The 22,323-nt window shown below is 38.3% G+C and overlaps 1 protein-coding gene across 8 annotated transcripts in view; it reads right to left on the reverse strand.

The window, feature by feature from the left end:
• GOLGA3 (golgin A3) overlaps positions 1-22,323 on the reverse strand; it is a 30,613-nt gene that overhangs the window by 4,991 nt on the left and 3,299 nt on the right. For 5 of the 8 annotated variants that reach the window (XR_012631329.1, XR_012631327.1, XR_012631328.1 and 2 more), the window contains exons 3-23: positions 19,554-19,835; positions 18,552-18,664; positions 17,365-18,056; positions 16,003-16,114; positions 13,995-14,301; positions 13,195-13,397; positions 12,699-12,836; positions 11,592-11,753; positions 10,437-10,805; positions 9,185-9,262; positions 8,066-8,329; positions 7,472-7,566; positions 6,557-6,773; positions 5,702-5,845; positions 4,887-5,084; positions 4,221-4,337; positions 3,589-3,728; positions 2,650-2,782; positions 2,317-2,439; positions 1,723-1,887; positions 576-739 (exon numbers count right to left, since the gene is read on the reverse strand). Coding sequence is in view for 4 of the 8 variants with exons in the window: in XM_074887402.1 (XP_074743503.1) it covers positions 576-739; positions 1,723-1,887; positions 2,317-2,439; positions 2,650-2,782; positions 3,589-3,728; positions 4,221-4,337; positions 4,887-5,084; positions 5,702-5,845; positions 6,557-6,773; positions 7,472-7,566; positions 8,066-8,329; positions 9,185-9,262; positions 10,437-10,805; positions 11,592-11,753; positions 12,699-12,836; positions 13,195-13,397; positions 13,995-14,301; positions 16,003-16,114; positions 17,365-18,056; positions 18,552-18,664; positions 19,554-19,835 (4,216 nt within the window). In the remaining 4 variants the exon portion in view is untranslated. Of the gene's footprint in view, positions 185-575; positions 740-1,722; positions 1,888-2,316; positions 2,440-2,649; positions 2,783-3,588; positions 3,729-4,220; positions 4,338-4,886; positions 5,085-5,701; positions 5,846-6,556; positions 6,774-7,471; positions 7,567-8,065; positions 8,330-9,184; positions 9,263-10,436; positions 10,806-11,591; positions 11,754-12,698; positions 12,837-13,194; positions 13,398-13,994; positions 14,302-16,002; positions 16,115-17,364; positions 18,057-18,551; positions 18,665-19,553; positions 19,836-22,323 lie in introns of all 8 variants that reach the window. The other 3 variants (XR_012631330.1, XM_074887403.1, XM_074887404.1) reach the window with 3 other exon arrangements.

Below are 22,323 nucleotides of genomic sequence, written 5' to 3' on the forward strand. Positions count from 1 at the left end.
CAATTTAGCAAAGTGACTGGTCTGGTATTACAGGATCACAGAACATCATCACAGGCTCACTTCCCTCAAATATCAACTGAGGTGATAATAGCAGCTCAGTTCTCCTAATAATCTGAACTCTCTGTCTTCCTGAAGTTGTAGCTTTCTTGCTCAGAATCTCATATGCAGCCTTGTAAGGGAAGATCTGAAAACATATTTTTGTCAGAATGGACTTCCTCTGTAAAGATTTCTTATTAACACACTGCCTGGGCTCCTATCATGAGCAGCCTCTCTGATACTGCAGAGAAACACCAGCTTTTCCACCAACAAGAACAACTAGAAATAGCTGTTTCTGGTTTGTTTGGCTGTGTACAATTTAGGATGGACATTCTGTCTAGTTTACTGTAAAGGCTTCTTTCCCTATTTCATTACCATATAAGCAAGCACTTAATGACAGAACATCCTACTGTCCTAAATATAGTCCCAATAAGAGGAAAAGAATTCATTTTACAAATCCTTTTTTCCTTAGGCTGGCAGCTGGTTTCTTGGAAACATTTTTAAGATTATTTAATATGCTTGAAAACAACAGGTCATACTTTAATTGCCGGAGACAGCTGTTCAGATTTTTTAAAGGCTCCTTGCTCACAGCTGTTGATGGTTTCAACAGTTCCTCCAGCAAGGCAGCAGGCACTGGACAATCAGGAATCTTGACTGGAGTCACAGGATTTGAAGAGTTATTCTCTCCTTTCAGTTCCTTCCTCTGGATAAAGGCAAAAAAGAAGGGGCAGGAATACAATTATTTCATCAATGTTATTTTTACCACATAGAAAGAGTCTCACATCACACTACTAATATATATCTGCATTACAGAGCAGGAATCAGAAGCACATTCACGTTAAATCTCATGGGTCACAAGCTAAAGTTCCTAACCTAATGTCACCTGCTAGCCACGCTTGTAGGTAAACAAACAGCATCTCGAAGGACCTACTCAAGACCTCACCCTACTAAAGAAAGAAACCAGGAAGGATTTAAAGCAAATTACTTGGATCTTCACAACAAATTTTTGTAACATTCTTTCAGTATAGTTAAGAGAACAATTCAGAAAAAAAAAAAAAATCATTTAAGTACAATTAAAGAAATCCTTTTGGAAACTCTGGAACCTGCAGGCTGAGGTATCGGGACCAATGTCTAAAAGAGTGAAATGGAGGCTTCCATATGAAATTCTGTCTTGCTAAGTGAGAGAATTACTTCAGTGAGGGAAAGAGCAAGAGATCTACTATTACTGCATTTTTCTGTATTAGTAGCAAATGAGAAAACTCAATTCACCTTCTGAAATTGTGCAAGGATGAAAAACTAGACAGTATGGAGAGGTCAGACACATAAACATTAAGAAGATATTAACTATAAGAAGGTATTAACTCCATATTTGCCTATGATTCATTATCTAAGTGCTACCTTTTTTGCTTTATGTAAAAATGTAAATGTATGGTAATACACTAAACACAAAGATTTCTGAAGTAAAAGGCGGGAAGTCAAGATCAGTAATTACTTTTGCCTGCAAATCTTCCTGTACTTATCATTTCAATATCAGAACATCAGTAAGTCTGTATCACAGGCAGGCGTTTCAGTTCAGAGTTTTCACCAGGTTTCTGGCAGCAGAGTATTTTCCTGTACTTTAATTGAAGAGCACTAGTGGAGTATTTTCCAGTACCCTACAATATGTAGTCTTCCCTGTTTAAATACCTTCTTCATCTTGCCATGCTTCAGGTCCAGCTTCAGTTGCTGGTTCTGCTGCAGGAGTGACTTCATGCTGTTCTTCAGTTCAGTTACTTTAGCCTGGAGCATAAACTTATCCTTCTGAGTCATTGACAGGTCTTCCCTCACCATTTCCAACTCAGTCTTGATATTCTAAATGGGAAAAGAGGAGAATCAGTATGATATAGTGAAATGATATAAAAATTCCAGCCAACTAATGTTTTTATAATTTTTTTCAGTCTCCAGAGGAAACTAAAAAAGAAACAACACATAACACTGCTACTTGAAACCAATTTGCTCTAGCAGAAAACCAGAAATTAGATTTAAAAAAGTCAGTAGCCTATTTTAATGGCGTACAGTCAAGGAAATAAGAAGCTAACAGCACAGTCAAAGTAAAACAGAAAATTAAAGACACTGCAAAACATACAGTGAATAAGTTTGTATAAATAAAAATTTATGAAAAACAAGTATCAGAAAAGTACCAGTGTAAGCATGCTTTTAAACAATAATTAAAACAATATTTTTATTCCCCTACAGCAATACTAGTTACCCATCAGAATCTCCACTGGCTAGATTAAATACCTGCAAGACAACTTGTACCCCTTCTAACTCCTTGTGGCTGCGCTGTTCGCTCATATCCAACTGCTGCTTAAGTGTTTCAATTTCTCTTTCTTTTTGTTCTACTTCCCACTTGAGGTCTTCCACCTACCAAGGGGGAAAAAAAAAAAGAATCTTTAGAATTATCTATAGGTACAATCAACCACAAAATCTGAAATACTTTATTATGTCTCAAGAACCCTTCTTGGTTCTAACAAAACCTAGCAAAATTTCATTAAAAAATGCTGAATTAAAGACAAATCAAGTTGTACAATGCATCAAAAATAAGGATAAACACAGTAAATGTGCAGTTTTTACCTCTTGGCTTACTACAGGCTGTTCACTAAGCTTGTCATCCAGCTTTTTCTGCAGAAGTTGGAGTTGAGACCTGGCTTCTGCCAGCTCTTGCTGAAACTGTGATACCTCCTGGGAATGTTTTTCATCTTCTACCCTGCACAGCAGGATTAACAGACACAGCAGTTATTCCATCTGTCCTTTAAAACAAGTACTTCACTGGGTTAGCTATGTAACCATAAATGACATGACAGTGCATGGAACCTGGTTAGTTATAAGCTTTGACTGAAGACTTTGCCTACACATTCACAGCGAGAATTAAATCACAAAAAGATTTTGTATGAGACAGATGAATGAATATACCATTAAATATTGCAAAAAAAAAATTCCTTGAGCACTGGTAATAGTCCAGTTACAAACAATAGATTATGCAGGAAAAAGAAGCCCCAAAAACCTGCCAGCAGTTTTGTTTTTGTTTTAGGAGGAACAGAGTTGACCTTATATCCATTCTCATGTAGGTCTGATACCTTCTTAAAGTTTAAGAAAATATCTTCTATACAAGAAAACAAATTTAATTTGAATATATTGTGGAATAAATTCAACGATCAAATTCATCCTCTATATAGTTCCTCAGGCATGTGAAAGAGAGAAGAATAATAGGATATATATGAAGTGTTAATCCTTACTAGTAACATGAAATGGTAGAAATCTATGTTGAAACTGTAAAAAAAAGCAGATGGAAGCCTAAATACACTGCATTTCAGGTATAACTGAACTATGAAGAGACAGAAAAATGCAAGTATTCGCCTAGAGTCCAAACATACATCTTATGGTCAGGCTCAGCTGGGGTACATTTCAACTTAATCCACTCCAGAGTGGCAAAACCAAAAATTCACTAATGTACGGCTTTTTCAGAGGATTTGTTTTATTTACTACTCTCTAAGAACTTGGACGTTTACTTACTGTAGCTTGTCCACTTCAACCTGAAGGGCTTGGACAAGCAGTTCTTTGGCATGTAGCTCTTTCTTGATTTCACTAAGCTCAAGCACAGCAGCTCTGTAATGACGGCGGTTATGTGCTGCATCTGCTTTGGCTGCTGCTTCCTACAAGAAAAAAAAAAAGAGATGCAATTTTTCTTTGTTTTATCACTGTAGGTGAATCATAAAGGGAGCGAGACTAAAGGAGTACAAAACAAATCAAGAAGGAAGTTGTGCAGCTGTTAACACTTCTCTTTTTGTCTAAAAAAGTTATTATTAGTGTTGCTATCCTTATGGCAGTTAATAACTATATGTAATGGAAGAAGCCCATTTCCCAGACTGCTTCTTCATTGTGAATTTTTCAACGAAGTATCATCACTTCAGGATATGTCCCATGCTTTACAAGTCATGATGGAACTTTCCTGGTAGTCAATGAGTATGTTTAACACAGGGCACAACAGAAAAGACATCAAGTGATCTTGCAGCCACTGGCCATCATGACAGAGACCCTGCAGGAAGCACTATGTTGTAAAGCACAGATTTTGTTTCAAGCTACTTTTCAAATATTTTACATTTAAATCACCTTTTAAGTAAATAAAACAAAAGATGAGCCATTACCTGCTTCTTAAGGTCTTTAACTTTTGACTTTTCTTTCTCTAAGGAAGCCTTTAAAGCTTGAATAAGCTGCTGCATTTGCTGATCCTCTTCCTCTTTCCGCTTTAGGACTGCCTGAACCTGTATCACATCACAAAAACAAACACACATTTTGTGCAGGCTCATTGGAAGACCAGAAATGCCAGTAAATACAAACACAAGCCAATGCAGGGATTGTAAAACTTCTTTCTGCAGTTCACCGGTAAGTCTTTCCTCACGGTACCCTTCAACCTTAGAAGTAGCTATGGTTAAATGATAGCTCATTGCCTGTATTCCCATTTGCTTCTACCCCATGAATATATTACTATTGGCATAAAAATCATTCATCTCAATGAATCGATATGTAACACAGTTTGCATGTTCCAAATAACTTAAGTGAGCCACACTTTCACTATTGCAAATATTTTAGTGTGATTTTTTTTTCAAAAGAAACAGCTCTGTTTAGTGCAAAGTCTCATTTCTGATCTCTTGTTTAGCCCCCTATATTGCTGCTGTTACACAACACACAGAAGACCCAGATCTGGAGAAAATGCACCAACTTTGTACCATATGAGTGAAGATGTCTACATCCTGTTATCAGAAATATGAGCTAACTCCTTTCTTAAGATATTATATCAAAAGGTCAAATACCTGTAGATTCAGTTGTACCAAGTCTGCCTCTCTTTTCGCTAATGCTGTTTCAAGGATATTGTTATGCTCCCGCAAAGCAGCATTGGACTGACTCAGACCTGTAAGTTTTCCACGTTCATGCTCCAGTTCTAAGGCCAACTTCTTATTAATTTCTTCTAAACGTTTTATCTTCCTCCTGAAGCCTCTAGATTCCTGAAGCTATAGCCAAAGAAAAAACCCAAATCAAACAAACAACTCCAGATTACTACCACAAAAAAATTGTGAGCTAAACTCATAAACATCTTGCTTTCCCATAGTGGGATTTTTTTTTTCTTTTCTTTTTTAAATAAACACTTCAAAGTAAGTTCAGTTAGGTATTTTTTCCTTTTGGAAGACTAAAATGCTCGCTAGAAAGCAGAATCCAGGAGTACTGTTAAGGTGCACATCAAGAGTAGTTAATATATATAATGTTTTTGTGCAACTCTACAACCGAACATCAACACCCTGCCCTCAAAATCACTGAGCATCCATGACTCCAAATAGTTTCAAAAGGCAATGATTCATGCATCCTCACCATCCCATGACCAGACACAGCTGGTATCTAATACAGGAACTACTTTTCTCTCGTCTTCTTTTCCCCTATATGACCATGATTCATGAAACCGTGAAGAACGCAGGGCAGCAAAATTAGCAAGTGCCACTGACACAATGTTTCCTATGTAAGATTCTGATTTCCTGCACTGCTGCCGTAAAATTATGGTACTAAAATTTCTCCCTGCCTCTCAGGCACTTTTTACTGTCACCTTCCCATCTACCATGCAAATTCAAGCAATCACCTCATCCTCAAGTTCCAGCACTTTCTCTCTGTATTCTTCAAGCTCCTGGCTGGTAAGTGAAATCACTTCTTGCAACTCTTTTTCCAGCATCAACTTACTGCTGCTAACAGCTTGCAATTCTGTCTCCAGAGCTTGAATCCTTTCCTAAAGACAAAGGGATCACAAGCGTGGTTAATATATCACCCATCTACAGAAGTAATTTTGCTTTTGTTAAAAAGCCTACTTCTCTAGCAAATATTAAATGAGGTGCTAATGCTTAATGTAAAGGTCTTGCTCAGAGCTTTCCACCCTTGCATCCTGCTACTGTTATTAGTGTATTTGATATCTTGCTCCACTGGTCCAAGGAATTTGAGCTTTCCCCAGTAAATTAATTTTGTTATCACAGGCATAACATATATGAGTAAGGTATGGCTACCCTGAAGAACTTTTAGCTGTCAGTGACAAAAAAAGAAGTAAGAGTTAGAATTTTGGCAAATCTTCAGATGCTGAGTCTTTCAAAATAAACAAACAAACAAAAAACAACTCAAAAAAATCCCCAACAATGAAAATTAATCAGGAAATTTAGCACTAAGGCTGATCATCCTCTTGAGCTTAGATTACAATTGGTAACCTGAAACATACAAGTAAAATTAAAAAAACAAAACCAAACACCAACCAAACCAAAGCCTGTCAAATCACCTCTCTCAAATGTAGCTAAGGAAATTCTCAGTACTCAGAAACTGATACCATGTTCTCATCTAGCTTTATATTCCAAATATTTTCACCGCTTCACTGTAAAACAATATTTCAAGACTTGTATTTAATACCATGATAGCTCTATCTTTGTACTAACAATGTTAAAAGACATCTGCATACTTGAGCAATCTGGTTGTTTCCACCATCGGTGATTTGCGCTTTTAGTTTGCTCAAGTCTGCTTCAGCAGATTCCTTTGCAGCAAGAGATTCCTGTAGCCGACGACTAAGAATGCTGACTGCATTCTCATAGGCTTTATGTTTTGCTTTCATCTCTTTCTGAGCGCTTGTCAGATCTGACCCTAGACGCTTCATTTTCTGTTTCTGCTCAGTAATAGCCCTGGAGCGAAAGGAAAAATAAAACATCAGGTAAAACCAGAAACTGCCTGAAAACAGTGCTAAAAGATTAATTTTTCACATGGCCCAACAAAAAAGTTCTCTCCCCTTGTCCCAGAGTCACCCACTTCTCATCAGAGAAAGCCATCAGCCTGGCAAGGTACAATTTGGCCCTCTGCAAGACAATACTTTGAAGACTCTTGATAACATTCTAAGAAAATACTTACGGTAATTAAGAGGTCAGAATTATTAAAACTCCAATATGAAAGAATGTATACTACTCTCTAAAAATAACACAGAATTTAGAGTAAGACTCCAATCTAATCTGAGATCCTTGTTGGATATGTCAGGTATCATAAAAACCTTGTGATCACCAGTTGGGGGGGGGGAAGGTTCCTCACCAGTGCCAATCAATATTCTAGTCAAGGTTAAAAATTCAGTGAACGGTAACTAGGATTAGCTCCAGTATGTATGTTGTATGGCATATGCTGTTGGTTAAAACCATAAGTGAATCAGAGGCGAAGCTGTAACTCCTGTGTAGCATGCAACCAATACTTTACCATGGATATGACTCTATGACCCTCTACAATTCTCTATTTAAATTTCCCAAAGACTAGGGAATAGGGAAAGTGTGATTGCTAAAAAGGTGAATATGAAAAACAGATGCTGTAGTTCTTTTGTCTGTGCTACAAAAACACTTACTTTTTTGCTTCTTCTTGCATTTGTTCTACTTGTTGTTTTAATGACTGATTTGCCTCAGCAAGAGATGCCATTTGTTCCTTATCGAACTGCAAAGACTTAATAGGAAGGAAAAAAGCACCCATTGAGAGTAAGAACAAAAGCACGTTTGCTACATGGTGGATTATAAAAGAATAAGCATGAAATTTCAAAATTACTTCCATCTCTAAATATAAACTGTTACAAGGTTCTCCATCTCCTTTCTCTTTCCCTTTTATTTCTTCTTCAGTTCTCCCTTTTTGGCCACCACCTTAACATGTACGAACAGAGTTCTAGTTTGGCCTTTGTTCTCAGATGGAGTTCACTTTGGGACCAAGGAAACTGCTTCCACATCACACCTCTACCACTCCTGTAGAGTGCTTCCCCCCACTGACTTACATGAGATGCTAATAAGCAGAATCTTGGTAGGTGTATGCTCAAATATATAGACAATATTAAATATGTAAACAAGAATCTTAACTTGCAGGTGGTCATTCTGTTTATTTCCAGAGGCAGTAGAAACAGTACGGTATCCTAGATGTAACACTCTCAAAGTCCAAAGCTTAACACCTTCCATACCTGTAGGCGTGTTTCCATATCATCTCGTTCTTTCTGCACTGACTGAAGATGATTTTCTATTTCCACCATTTGCTGGTGAACCTGAGATACTTCCTTCTGTAATTTTGAATGTTCAGATTCGAGTGACTGTTTTTCAACTTGAATTTTCAGTAGCTCTCGTTTTAACTCTTTCACTTCTGAGTCCAGCCGCTTCTTTGTAGCTTTTAGTTCGCTAATCAGCTGGTCCTTAGAACTTGCATCTCTTCGATAAGCTTCCACCATTACCTTGGACACAAGAGTTTCAAGAGGACAATGTCACCTCTGTTCCAAATTTCTAAACTTAAGAGTAATTTACTATAAAGTATTTACTGATATTATTTTAGTCTGGGGGAAGAGGGGGTTTGTGTCAAAGAATACAAACCAGCATCATCTTCTGCAACATATTTACTCTGGTTCAAAGCCTTTTATGCAAGCTCAGATACCAAATACCACCATGTATTAGTAGTTCATAAAAAAATTCTGACTAAGAGTGTTTATAGCAGTACGGTATACTCTTCTTCACATTCTTTATTGAACTGCAAGAATTACATGACATTTTAAACTAAACTAATTGTAAAAAATGAACCATCCCATGCACACAATTAGTAACTTTTGACATGACAAGAGGGCTTATATGCCATCCTATACATAAGACGCATATATCTGCAACATTAATGGCATCTAAATTTTGAATTAATGTTTCAAAGCTGTGTAAATTCAGAATAAAATTTGCAATATAGCCCTTATTTTCAATCTGATTACCAAAGCTGCAGGAAAAAGACAACACTTGAAGATTTTCCTGAGTGCTTTTGCAAAAGCAAATGTAGTATCAACCAGAGAGAGCTTTTATACGGTGGATCATTTGGCAAACTCCCTGAAGTCCAATGAAAGCATGAATTGGTGGATCTGCTTTGTTAGTTACAGATCAAAATTCAACTGTATGAAATACAGAAACTGTATAGTTATGTCACAAAGTTCTTTGATACAGAAAATTGATTCAAGTGTCCTCACAGATCCCTCAGAAGTACATGCCTTCACTGTAAAAAACCAGAAAGTATATTCCTTGGGTCTATTTCTTTGAAATAGTTTGCTTTTGCTTACCTTCTGCTGCAAGAACTGTTCCTTCACTTTTTGAACCTGTTTTTTAAGGCTGGCATTTTCTTGTTGCAGATTTTCTACCTGCCAGAGGGAAAAAAAAGCAAACACATTGCTTTACATGCCAAATGTCATATTCTATGTTATTTCAAGCAGCGACAGTATCTTTTGCTATGCTTGTACCAACTGTCTAATCTAATGAGGATCCTGTTTCTGACTAGGCATCTGTTAGATAACACAACATTTTATACAGAAATACATTCACACAGGTCACCACATAGTGAGCCTTGTGAACTCTCAGGAATGCATGAAGTCCCCTTTATTCTGCCATTAAAGTATTGTTAGTGTACATTATGTTGTATCCGGATGGCACTTGTTCACACATATATGATGATCAAATGAAGAAACCAGCTGGTTCTTTGAAGAAAAAACCCAATCTTTACGTTAAAAATATTTCCATAGTTCCTCAATACTTCTATAGGTAATACTATCAAGTCCGATTATTATCTTCAAAAGAAATCTCTGAAGATTACCAGGAATTCAGCATTACCAGTATTCAATAAGAATACTTGCTATTGAGCTTGGATGCTCTAAAAAATACAGAGCATACATGACTATCAAATTGAGGTGTGAAAGGAAGAGTCGCCATCATTTAAAGCAGCCACAAAAAGAATAAGGATATGCATTAGGCTTGATCTTGTAAAATAGTTCAGTAACTAGAAAAAAGCCTCAGTTGGTATACAGCACTATGCAAAAGCAAACCCTGGTATATTGCTTCAAGAAAAAGGGCACAATTAAATATGACCAAATTACTGCATAAGGAAGATGTCTGGCCCACGGTGCCATAGAAAAGGAGCACACTAAAAACTTACTTCCAAAACTGTGATCTGTACTCAAAATTATTGCGTTTTAAAACTGGTAGATTTGGGAAAGATGGTGGCTCTTGGAAACAGACAGAACAAGATCAATTAACCTCAGCTTCCCATCCCATACCACACAAATGCATAAACACATAGAGATACCAAGGGATATTAAGCTAAGCTCACTGATGATATAACAGGATGTAAAGTGTCAGTCTACCAACAGGGAAAAATGACAGAATTGATTACAATATTCCCACTAGCTGAATCTTGCAACTACACACGTATACAAACTCACATATACCAATCTCCACTTACGTAATTGGCTCTATCATGTGCCGGTGGCAATACTTCCTGCAACAGCTACTTTAAATAAGATACTTCTAGGGATTTGTTACCTGGCTTGACTTGATTGCCATTTCTTGCCTCAGTTGTTCCAACATTTCTGATGCTACTTCTGTATCTTCTCCAAGGCGCATTGCTCCTTCGTCAAGTTGCTCCTTGCTTGCTTTTGCCGCCTGCAGAGCTACTTCCAAGACAATCTTCTCATTCTGCAAATACTGGATTGTGTCATCTTTAGAAGTAGCATCACTTTGGAACTCTTCTAATCTGGCCTTCAGTTCATCATACTGTGTTTGCAGGTCATCCAGGGACTGCTCTTTGGTGTGCAACGTCTCTTGGGTCAGAGTGAATTGCTTCATTAAGTCTAGGTGTTCTTGCTGTAAAGATTCAAGCTGCAGATCTCGCTGATGCAAAGTCAACTTGACCTGAGAAGAAGTATTTTAAGATTAAATTCATACAAAATGAATGTTATCTTTGCAAATGCCCTCCAATCAAAATAAAATATTTTAACTGGTATTTTAGCTTCTAAGAGAAAATAGCAGAAGGTGAAAATATTTTTTTAACTTTCATAGACTACTCCTATTTGCTCTATTAATTGCATTGATTGCATTCTGCAGCATCTGTAATCTTACAGGCTAAGCAATGACCAGAATGACAAACCTAAAATATTCTTAAGTAAGATTCACAGTATTCTACATTCTTATTTGAAAAATGTGTCCACAGTAGATATACTGGATAAATTCAGTGTTATTAATGATAATGCCATATAGTTACATGGAATATAATACTGAGCTATCACATTCCAACCCTAGACATGCTGCCTTTGTAATGTTAGATGGTTAAAGCAGGACTCTGTAGCTAAGTGCACATTTATTATGCTCTAAGTGTATATAATAATATCGTGACTGCCTAACAGCTTTGAACATGGATCTATGCTTCTTGTCTCTACTTAGAATAATCACATACTGAATTCACTATAAAACCCCAACGTCTACAAGACAGTAGTTCTGAAACTTCAAAAAAGTACTGAGATGGTTAAAAAAAAGGGAGCCTTTTCACCTGGGACAGTGACTTTGATAGGGCCTTCATTTTTGCAGCAATCTTTCAGGTTTTGAAAAAACTTCAGAGCTCAGGATCTATTTACTATTGCTTTTTCAGCCAAATAAGTATTTCCTTTGAAACCCTTGGGAAGTTTCCTAACAACAGTCTACCTGTTCCAATTCTTGCTCCAGTGTTACCGCAGAATCAGCCATTTTCTGAAGCTGTTCTTTCTCATCCTCAAACTCCTCTAGTTTTCTCTGCAAGTCTTCTTCCACCATGGTTTTAGCCTCCTGGATCTGCATGAAGGCAGCTTCTTGATCTAACATGTCAGCCTGCACAGAAAAAACAAGGAATCAACTTCAACAATTTCCACAGAAGGGGAGAGGTGGTAAAAAGACAAAAAAAAAAAAAAAAAAGAGAAAAAAAAAGGTAAATTATCAAGAAAGTTTCTAGAGAAAAGAAACAAACAAAAATAATTCTGATGTCTGCCTTACGCACCCATATGTCCTTACTGAAGTCACCCATGCATATACTTAAGACAATTTAGAATAATGGTGAATGTCTTGTCACAATCTGAATTCCTCTTAAGTAACACCATATCCTTTCTAAATTGATGAAGCAAGACGTAAAGAAAAAGAACCTTTATTAAATTGAAGGTGTTTGGAAAAGTCTGAAACAAAAGATTCCTTGGATGCTGTAGCTATTCCATGAAATAGCTATTCCTGTCATTTACACAACTGCTATTAGTAACACCAGACATGGTGTGCTTCCACTAACCTGCTCCTTTACTGCCCTTTGACACTCAGAAGCAGGAATGTCATTGAAATTCAACGGTATTTAATGTTTTAAGTACTCTGAAAGTTACATACTGCACTTCTGGAGGGCAGGAAGAACAAACCTGAGTACTGAGCAATTTCACATACTTAAGACGAACTTTACTGACTTAGTTTAACTTCCAATTAAGTTTTCTCTTGAAAAAGTTCATGAATGGGTGAAGAAGAACATGTATATCCACCTTTGAAATCAAAATAAAAACAAACACCAGAGCTGAAAATGCAAGTACCTTGGAATGCAAAACATATGGCCTTGCTCCCTCTTACTGTTCGTAATGTCATGCAAATTTATTTGCTCTGAAATATTTACTGTTTTTATAATGCAGCATTTGAATCAATTCATAATAATTCTATCTTACTTTGCCAGAATAACCTTGAGTTTACAAAAATCTAAATATACAACTTAGGCAGAACATAATTCATGAAGACCACCTACAACCGTACCTCAATATTTTGCAGCTGTGCTGCAATACGTTCCTTTTCTTTAATGGATCTGTGCTGGGTTTCAGTCAGCTGCTGAGACAGTGCCACATTCTCTAGTTTGAGATGTTCCAACATACCTGCTTGAGTCATTTGCCCGGCCTGAAGGCAGGAAAAAAAAAAAAATCACAGATCAATACCAACAGTCAAAATTTGGTCAACAAATTTAAAAGTTTCAGGGGGGAAAAAAAAAAAAAAAATCACATTGAATCTCCCTCTGCCTTAACTCAGCCACTACTTTCATGGCACTGCAGATCTTCATCCACAGAAGGCAAGTACTTTGGTTAAATTTATGCCTCAGCATTAATAGGAACTAATACCTCATGACTAAAAACAAAACACCCCCCCACCCCGTTCTCCACCTGAGGAACACAAGTGAGACCAGCTCCCTCGTCTGAGCTCATAAACAATGAAAAAGAACCGATTCTCAGTCCTCCTATATGCAAGTAAATCATAATACCTGTATATTGGCCATCTCACTCTGCAGCCTGACACGGGCCTCCTGTGCTAGTACAAGCTGCTGCTGGTACCACTGCCGCACATTTTGGAGCGATGTGATTTCTGTTTCAGATGCCTTTAGCTTATTGGTCAGTGTGGTCCGTTCCAACTGCACCTTCTGAAGCTGGTTCTGTAAGGAAGCCAACTGCTGTCGCAGATCATGAACTAGAAAAAGAAAAATAAAGAACATGGACTAGAGCACTCCATTGTTCTATTTTTATGCACATACTTTCAAGGATTATTGCTATATTCATAGCTTTTCTTTCTTTTTGAAAAAAACATATATGCCTAATTACATAAAGATTGGCTTTTCCTGAAAAAGTGAGGGGAAGTGCTAGAATCCAAAGTATCAGGTCATAACAGAATAAAATTAAAATAAATGAATCACTTCTATAAGCATTCATAGTTCCTTAGAGGCAGAAAATATGAACTAGTTAAAAAATCAGGAAGCAGGTATCCTGACATATAGAATCATCAGTACAAACCAACATTTGTACAATTTTCTAGAAACCATGAGTCCACTGTCAAACAGTTTACTAGACTAAATATTTATGCCTCCCTCTCAAAGCTGGCAGTGGCAACTTGCAAACTGCGACGACATAAAATAAAAAACAATCATCTTAAAATTCAGACCATTTTATTAGCATGACATCAATGAAACAGAAATTAAAATTCCTCTTCCTCCTGGACTTCAGAATTATGTTGAAATAAAATGATTTATGGAATAACAAATTTTAAAGATTGACATTTACATCATCCCACCTGTGCTGTCTCTGGTGAGAACATTTTTTTGCATATCTTCAACCTTCATCAGGAGTCTTTGGTACTGCTCCTCTGCTAACTGCAAATCATTATTTGAAGAAGCCAAACTAGCGTTCTTTGCTTCCAAGGCATTTTGCAGGTCAGCCATCGCTCGTTCCAGATCCCAGCAAGACTGCTTTAATGTGGCCACTTCTGAGCTCAAAGATTCCTGCTTCTGCTGGCTGTTTTGGCTGTGCTCCACCTGTGCCTGAAGCTTCATGTTCAAAGCTGCAAGTTGGGCTTGTAGCTCAGTCTTCTCTTTGAGAGCCTGAGTGTGTCCAGAAAAATCAAAATGCCGAAGTTTTAACGGAAAACACATTAATGGCTGACTAAAGAAGATGCCCAGCAAAATGGCTTTGCTAAGGCAAAGACCACTTCCTTGTAAAAAAATATTTTTTGAAGTGACATCTCACTTAGCATGTATTTAAAATAATCAAAGAAAATACAGAGGAAAGCACAGACAAGACATATAGCTTTATATGTCAGTAATCATCTCAAGATTTTTAATAAGACACGTTTCCACACTTGAAGGAAGAATGCTTTCTATTATATGTGTTATACCATCAATCAATAAAAAGAGAAAATACAGCTATACAGGTATTGTTAGCATTACTTTGGATTTATCACCTCCCCTTTATTTTGACTTTTTAAAAACAAAACTTTTTTTTTTTTAAAAAACCTTTGAAGACTTTACGAACTTTATATTTATCCTCTTAAGTATCTGTACTGGGTTTGCGTGGCAAGCTTTTGGTAGTGGGAAAGCTACAGGGTGAGAAGCTGCTAGAAGCCTCCCCCATGTCTGATGAAGCCAATGCCAGCCGGCTTCAAGATAGACCCGCTGCTGGCCAAGGCCGAGCCCATCAGCTGTGGTGGTAGCACCTTTGGGAAAACATATTTAAGAAGGGGAAAAATAACCTGTGCAACAGCAATTGCAGCTGGAGAGAGGAGTGCGAATATGTGAGGGAAACAACTCTGCAGACATCAAGGTCAGTGAGGAAGGAGGGGAGGAGGTGCCCAGGTGCTGGAGCAGAGATTCCCATGGTGCAGCCCATGGTGAGGCAGCTGTGCCATGCACGCAGGGAGGCCCATGGGGGAGCAGATCTCCACCTGCCGCCCAGGGAGGACCCCATGCTAGAGGAGGGGGATGCCTGAAGGAGGCTGTGACCCCGTGGGAAGCCCACACTGGAGCAGGCTCCTGGCAGGACCTGTGGACCCATGGAGAGAGGAGCCCACACTGGAGCAGGCTTGCTGGCAGGACTTGTGACCCCGTGGGGGACCCACGCTGGAGCAGTCTGTTCCTGAAGGATTGCACCCCGTGGGAGGGACCCATGCTGGAGCAGTTCATGAAGAGCTGCAGCCCATCGGAAGGACTCACGTTGGAGAAGTTTGTGGAGGACTGTCTACCATGGGAGGGACCCCACACCGGAGCAGGGGAAGAGTGTGTGGTGTCCTCGCTCTGAGGAGGAAGGAGCAGCAGAGACAATGGGTGATGAACAGACCACAACCCCCATTCCCTGTCCCCCTGCACCGCTGGCAGGAAGGACATAGAGGAAAATCAGGAGTAAAGCTAAATCCTGGAAGAAGGGGGTGGGGGGGGAAGTGTTTTAAAATTTGGTTTTATTTCTCTTTATCCTACTCTGATTTGATTGGTAATAAATTAAACTAATTTCCCCAAGTCGAGTCTGTTTTGCCCATGATGGTAACTGGTGAGTGACCTCCCTGTCCTTCTCTCGACCCATGAGCCTTTCATTGTATTTTCTCTCCCCTGTCCAGCTGAGGAGGGGAGTGATAGAGCAGCTTTGGTGGCTGGCATCCAGCCAGGGTCAACCAAACACAGCATCCCTATAAAGTACCTTATTCAACAATGTTTTTACAAAACACAGTTCCCATGAGTAATGAGTAGGAGGCTCTTGAAAATTAACATATTAATATAATTTGCTAAATACAGATATTGAAATTCATTTCCTACCTGATTAGCTTCTAGTGAGAGTGCTTCTAGTTGCCCTTCTAGTCTCATCTTCTCCTTCAGAACCTGCAACATTTCGTCATGAGTTCCTGCGATAGAGCTTTCCATAGAAACACTGGAGACAAAGACAGCACATACACAGTTAAAGGGTTAGAATACAACACTCACATAGTTGAAGGAAGCTGAAATTAAGTTACTCAGACTCCATGAGTGACCTAGAAATAAGGACATTTTTTCTGGCTTTATGATGGAACCAGAACACAATGAAACAACCTTTGTTACCATCCAAAGAGATAAAGAAATCATATTCATGCTAAGGTTTTATATATTAGTTTCCTATATTTTCAGCAACTAGAATCTAGTGTGGCACCCATATATTTGTTATTTTACAGAAGTGCAATGGTTAACTTCATTATATTCTGTACCTGCACAGCCCGTTATAAGAAGACAAATGGACGTAACGGGAGCACAAAATCTCCACAACTATTGTACGCGATTGTCTGCTTTAATGTGAAAGTGCCTTGAGAAATACCAACAGCTGCTGCAAAACAAGGAAGAATAAGTATTTGGTATAAGGGATTCCCTTATGCTCCTTCCCTGATGTACAGACAAGGAGTCTAGAGAAAAAGCTCTTCTCTCATTACTGTAAGAATTAAGTCTAAGCTGGACTAATTGTCAACAACTGATTTTACCTTAACATCTTGGGGTATTACACTTTATTCCAACGAAGACTTAAAAAAAAAAGCAATTTCAAAATTAGCATGTATAGAACATGCATCTGCAGACAACTGATAAAAAACACAACTGCATTGTTAAGGGCTTCACCAGGCATCCAGCTGTTTGCTGAATCACAGTTTAATACCTACCATACACACAGAAGCTTGTGAGACTAAGTAAATCTCATTCTAAAGGGCTGAGGAGGATAAGAGTATCTAGGACAAGAGTCTTGGCATTTCGTAACTATTTGAGGTCTGAAAGGTACGTGCATAGATCAGGAAAAGGACGATAATAAATATCACTGAGTCACTTAAGTCTACACTTTCAGACTTTAAAGACCAATGTCCTATCAGTGATTCAGTGAACAAACGCCCGCTTCACAAGTAAGTACAGTTAAAAGCAACTGCTAGCAGTACGTTTAAAACACACTGTCAGTGGCAAAAATATCTTTCTTTAAAGATATACTTAGTAAATAGGTACCCAAGTGAGGTGACCTTTCAGTTTCTTTTAGAATCTGTGAGTCAATAACAGATTTGATCACAAAGTTAAAACTGCATCCAAAGTTGGTAGAAGGTAAGAGTAATAGGCTGCCTATTCTAAGAAAGTGTAATGCCTAACAATGCCTCACTGTACAGTGATCTTTCTTACCTGCTAGAAATACTGTCTCTTCTACTCCGTACCTCCCCATTAACTTCTTGCTCTTGGGCTTGATGCTCCACTGCCGCAGCCTGTAGCACCTCACTGATGGAAGGAAATTGTCCCATTGCATCAGGATGTATCTTCTGACCATTTATTGTATATGGAATACCCTGTTTGCCTTCTGCATTCTGTAAACTGTTATAGAGCCCTTTCCCTGACACGCTGCTGTAGGTAGAGCTGTCACTCTCATTTCCATCCAGCCTCATTCCCACTTCACTCCCATCAATCTCTGAAACGCTATCTCCCGCCAAGGAGGAATTCTCTATTCGATCATCTGTGTCAGAGGGTAGACTAATCTCAGAAACAACTGACGTTGGACCGCTTCTGCTTTCCTTCAGAGTCCCACCAGATAAATCAGTAGCCACAAAATTCCCAGCAGCGTTTCTGGCGTCTGAATCTTCAGTTCTGTAGTCAGCCAAGGACCGGATCTTACTGGGCTTAGCTTTTGAACTTCTTCTCTCTTTTGAGGACGATGGAAGTCCCAAGCTACCCAGTTTTGGCCCCCTGGGGACACTGGTCCGCAAAAAGGAGTATTCTTTTGTCATTGCTACAGTGCTAGCTCTTGGCAAGATTTCTGGATTTAACATCAGCTCAGGATCTAGGGTGCTGGAGGGCCGGTTTTTGGATGTAGACTGATTCGACTAAAAGAAGCAAAGAGTCAACAATAAATTCCAGAATGTTACCTTTGAACTAGCATCAAAGACCTATTTTGCTGTAGAACTTAATACATAAAGCTCTGCACTTTCACATTAATATTTAAATACATGCATAATTTCATAAACAAGGTAAATTACATCAGCAATCAACCCTATCATGCATGTATATGCATGTAGAAAATGATCAAGGTAAACTCCAAAAACTAACTGAAAAATACAGGAAAAAACAAACATTTAGGTTACTTAAGTTTTGGCTTTGGGTTTTTTCCCCCCCTACTTCAACTAGCACAAAATGGTACATCACTAATGAGGTAACAGAGAACCGAAGTTTGCATGTCCAGAAGAAAAAAATGCTTTCTCACATTTGAGAGAACTACTGAACATTTAAAGCAGAGAAAAGAGTAATTTAGAGCACAGAAAGGATAAAGTTTTCAAGCTCCTCTCAACACAGTGAATCTAGATCTGTTGTGTGGTACTCACTCTTTCCTGATGTCTCTTCACTCTGTATTGTTTGAGCTGTTCTTCTAGCCGTCTTCTTGCTTGAAGTCTTATTTGTTCCTCTTTCTCCAGTGGGAGTGAAGACTCTGCTGAGCCTGTAAGTGAAAGGTATCTTTACAGTCAAACAGAAAATGCCAACACAGGCAAATTTGATGCAAAAGGAAAACGCCCCTTCTACCATCAGCAACATGCTTCATGCTTAAGCAAGGAACGCAAGGAAAGCCCATTGGCATGCACCCTGGAATACCTTCTTCTAATATATCCTTGTGTAAGCGTTGATAAAGCCTGTGTATTTCCGTTGCTCAGTTTGCAAATGCTGTAGTTCCTCCAAGTATGTATGACAAGAGATTATACAGCAAGAACAAAACTATTGCTGTCATTTAATCTCGGCTGTCCAGCACTTCCGACAGTACTAAAATTATAAAACTAAGCCAGACCTATGCAGTCCACTCATTCCCTACAGGTCACAGAAAGATGTTCCCTAGACACATTTTCTTTCTTTTTTTTTCCACATTTTCACATGAAATCTTTCCCATAGTAAGGCTTTTTAAAAACATTATTTCAGAAAACTCCTGCAGCATTAGACACCTTAATATAAAGGCTTTCTCTCCCATCTATTGCTCTTCTCTTCCCCCCTTTATTACTTAGCTTAATATCCCCTGGTTCTGCTGTTCTTTTTTTTTTTTTTTTTAAATGTCACTTGTTACTCCTAATAATCAAGAAGATTAGAATAGCTTCAGCCCCAGAAAGCACAAATTCCGCTCCAGCATAAGAACAATTTTTAAATGGTAAGGCACGTGCCTTAGCTGCAGCAGAGGGTGGTTTACTAAAAGAAAATGAATTGTAGTTCAAAGTAAAAGCTTACTGCAAAAATGAAGTTTAGTCCAAGCTTAAATGATGTTATAGGATTCTAGAGCCAGGCTCAGAGTAAAAAGCTTTATGCAGCAAGAGAAAGCAGGGGCGTCACCATAAACAGATGCTTACACAATTCAGTTTCTTGCATGGGAAGACTTAGTTTGAGAGACTGCAAAGCTTCTTTTCTAAGAACTATGCCCTCAGCACTAGTTCCCTGAGACTTCCTTAGGCTGTCATGGAAACCAGTCACACCTGGGGACGACTCTTGACTCTGCACACTGCTGGTGGGGTCAAAAGATACAGGAGAGTCGGAGAAGAGTGACGCTGGCCCATTCTGGCAGACGTCCGCTTTGCTGTTTATCTCCAGACTTCCCTCTTCATTTGGCACTTCGTTGATGTTAATACTGGTAGCTGGAAAAGAAAGTTTCACTGAGCTACACTTTAAGCCACCCCATTTATCTTCACACCTCCATACAAATACAATACTACCACTATTGCCTTTAGACTGTAAGAAGGTGGAAATTGCTAATGACAGCAACTGGCAGGAGGAATTTTGTAAAGGATTTTTGATCCTTCATTTAAAAAGACCAGAAACAAGTACTTTTCATTTGCTTTACTACACTGCCTTCAAGCAGGACCTCAAAAGTGATCATAAAGTATCTTCAAAACCTCACATGGGTTTTTAAAATCTTGTTAGATTTAAAAGCATGAAACACCAAGTAAGTAATGTGATCTGTGTCACACAGAGTGGCAACCTACTACAAATAAGACTCAGCAAGTGCTGAATGATTCACCTATTTGGTATGCTGCTGGGCACTGGCGAGAAAGCATCCACCATCCCAGCTTCCAGCCTGGGCCAAGCAGAGTTTCTCAATTTTAAATTGAGTTTGAATTTTTTCAAATGGGACGTCTTCATCAAAAATACAGAAGCAAAGCTCACATATATAAAAATAATAAATATATCAATTAAAAGGCAATTCAAGAACCTCTTTAATACCAATTTTATTCCCACTTACTATTATTGGATTTTATCCTCCATCAGGAAAAATGCATCTTCAAAAGTAGTTCAACACTTCACAGGATTTCTCACACATTTCTACTTCACTCAGCTGGAGACTACTTACATTTATGAAACTGCTGTTGCAATAAAACTGTGTATCTAACTTTAAATGCATTATTATAGATCTCAAATGAACAGGGTACTGAAATAGCCACTGTCTTTCTGTTCATTCCCACACCATGTATCATGGAGTAAATGGAACTCATTGGAATAATATGGAAGATTTAATTATTTTTTCATAAAGATGTTTGAAAATATTTAACATTTATGATCATAGAGTATTTGCAAGTAGAAAAATCAGGTTTCCTCTTTCTATTTTTGCCTCTTCTCAGAGCTACAGACTTGAATAAGGAGTTGGTTTTTTTTAAAGTCTGCTCAAAGATGGGGGGGGGGGGAGGAGAAAAAACCAAACAAATCAGAACTGAGAAACAGATCCTCCTAAAACTAAGTGTTCCTAAGATTCATATGCAGAAATATTCTGTAGCCAGGAAGTAGATTACAATGATTCAATAAAACTTTAATTATTGGTTTAGATCAGCCCATTAACATACTGCATTAAACCCTTCCCCCCATATAATGAATCACTACAAACTTCTGAAAGCAAAATAATTAAAAAATAAAGCTATTATCATTCATGTACATGGAGAACATTAAAGTGCACTCTGAAATTAAATAAACCATAAGGAAAAGCGTTACAGGTAGGAAGGTAGGGCTTTTAAATTGTTTTCCTTTCTGTTACTGAAGAAAGAAAAGGTTTCCTTTTAAGTGCAGTCAAATTTCACTTAAGAGTAATTTAAAGAGGAAAATGTAAATTTCCACCCCTAACCATTTGTTCCCACCTCTGCAGTGCACTCCCCCTTAATCCAGCACAGATGTTTGTACAGTGAACCAGCTCAGACGAAAATGAATGTGAGGAAAAATAAAGTTTTCAGCCTTAGGTTGTCAAAATGCATCGGCTCTCTAAGATTTGAACTAAAACACTTTTGAGTATCTTATATGTCACACAGAGGCCATTTTCAGGCCATTTTAGTCTGAACCAGTTCTTCTGATTTAGTTCACCATTCGATCACAAAAACACTTGCAGGCACAATGGAAGGGACGGGTGTTAACAAGGATGCAAAGGAGGACAAACAGGACAGCCTTTTTAATGACTAACCAAAGTCAGAGTTTAAGGCATTTTAAAACTAAAAGATTGTCAAAACCAAATTTAAAATAGATGTCAGTGCTAAGAATAGCCACAAGAAGTCATAAGAAGATACTTTGCACATTCAGAAATATTGTTTCCATGCCCATCTTTCAGAAACTGCAGCTAACACTGCATCAGGTTTATATTTACATTTTTATCTTCACAACAATGAGTAGTATATATATACAAAAGAGATGCTGAAGCAAATTCTGAAGGAATGGTTTCCTGGCAACTTCCCGAGGTCATGAGACACTCAGAATCTAAACACTGCCTGGAACTAAAGTAATTTAATTGCAATAGTGTCAATACGACTGCGGTCTTTTTAGAACAGTAGAGGAGGAGATGCAATTAGATTGCAAACAGTAGAAAGACACACTACCTATTTGTAAGCCACAATTTGATAGTTTGGACAACGTCCAACACAGAAGACAGGAACATGTGATCTCCAACTTCATAAAAGATGAATGAATCATCATATAACTACACTCTGCCACTCTGCTAACGGGCAGTATAAGAAATGCAAATAAAGTCTCAGGCCTTCACCTTCCTGCCCATGACAAGATGACAAATCTGTGGTATAAGAGCAGGGTGGAAGGCTAACAACTTCATCACACAATCACCTCCTTTTACATAAGGAACCTCTGTGCTTTTGT

The sequence above is a fragment of the Strix uralensis genome, chromosome 17, assembly GCF_047716275.1.
Source record: "Strix uralensis isolate ZFMK-TIS-50842 chromosome 17, bStrUra1, whole genome shotgun sequence".
NCBI classification, from domain to species: domain Eukaryota; kingdom Metazoa; phylum Chordata; class Aves; order Strigiformes; family Strigidae; genus Strix; species Strix uralensis.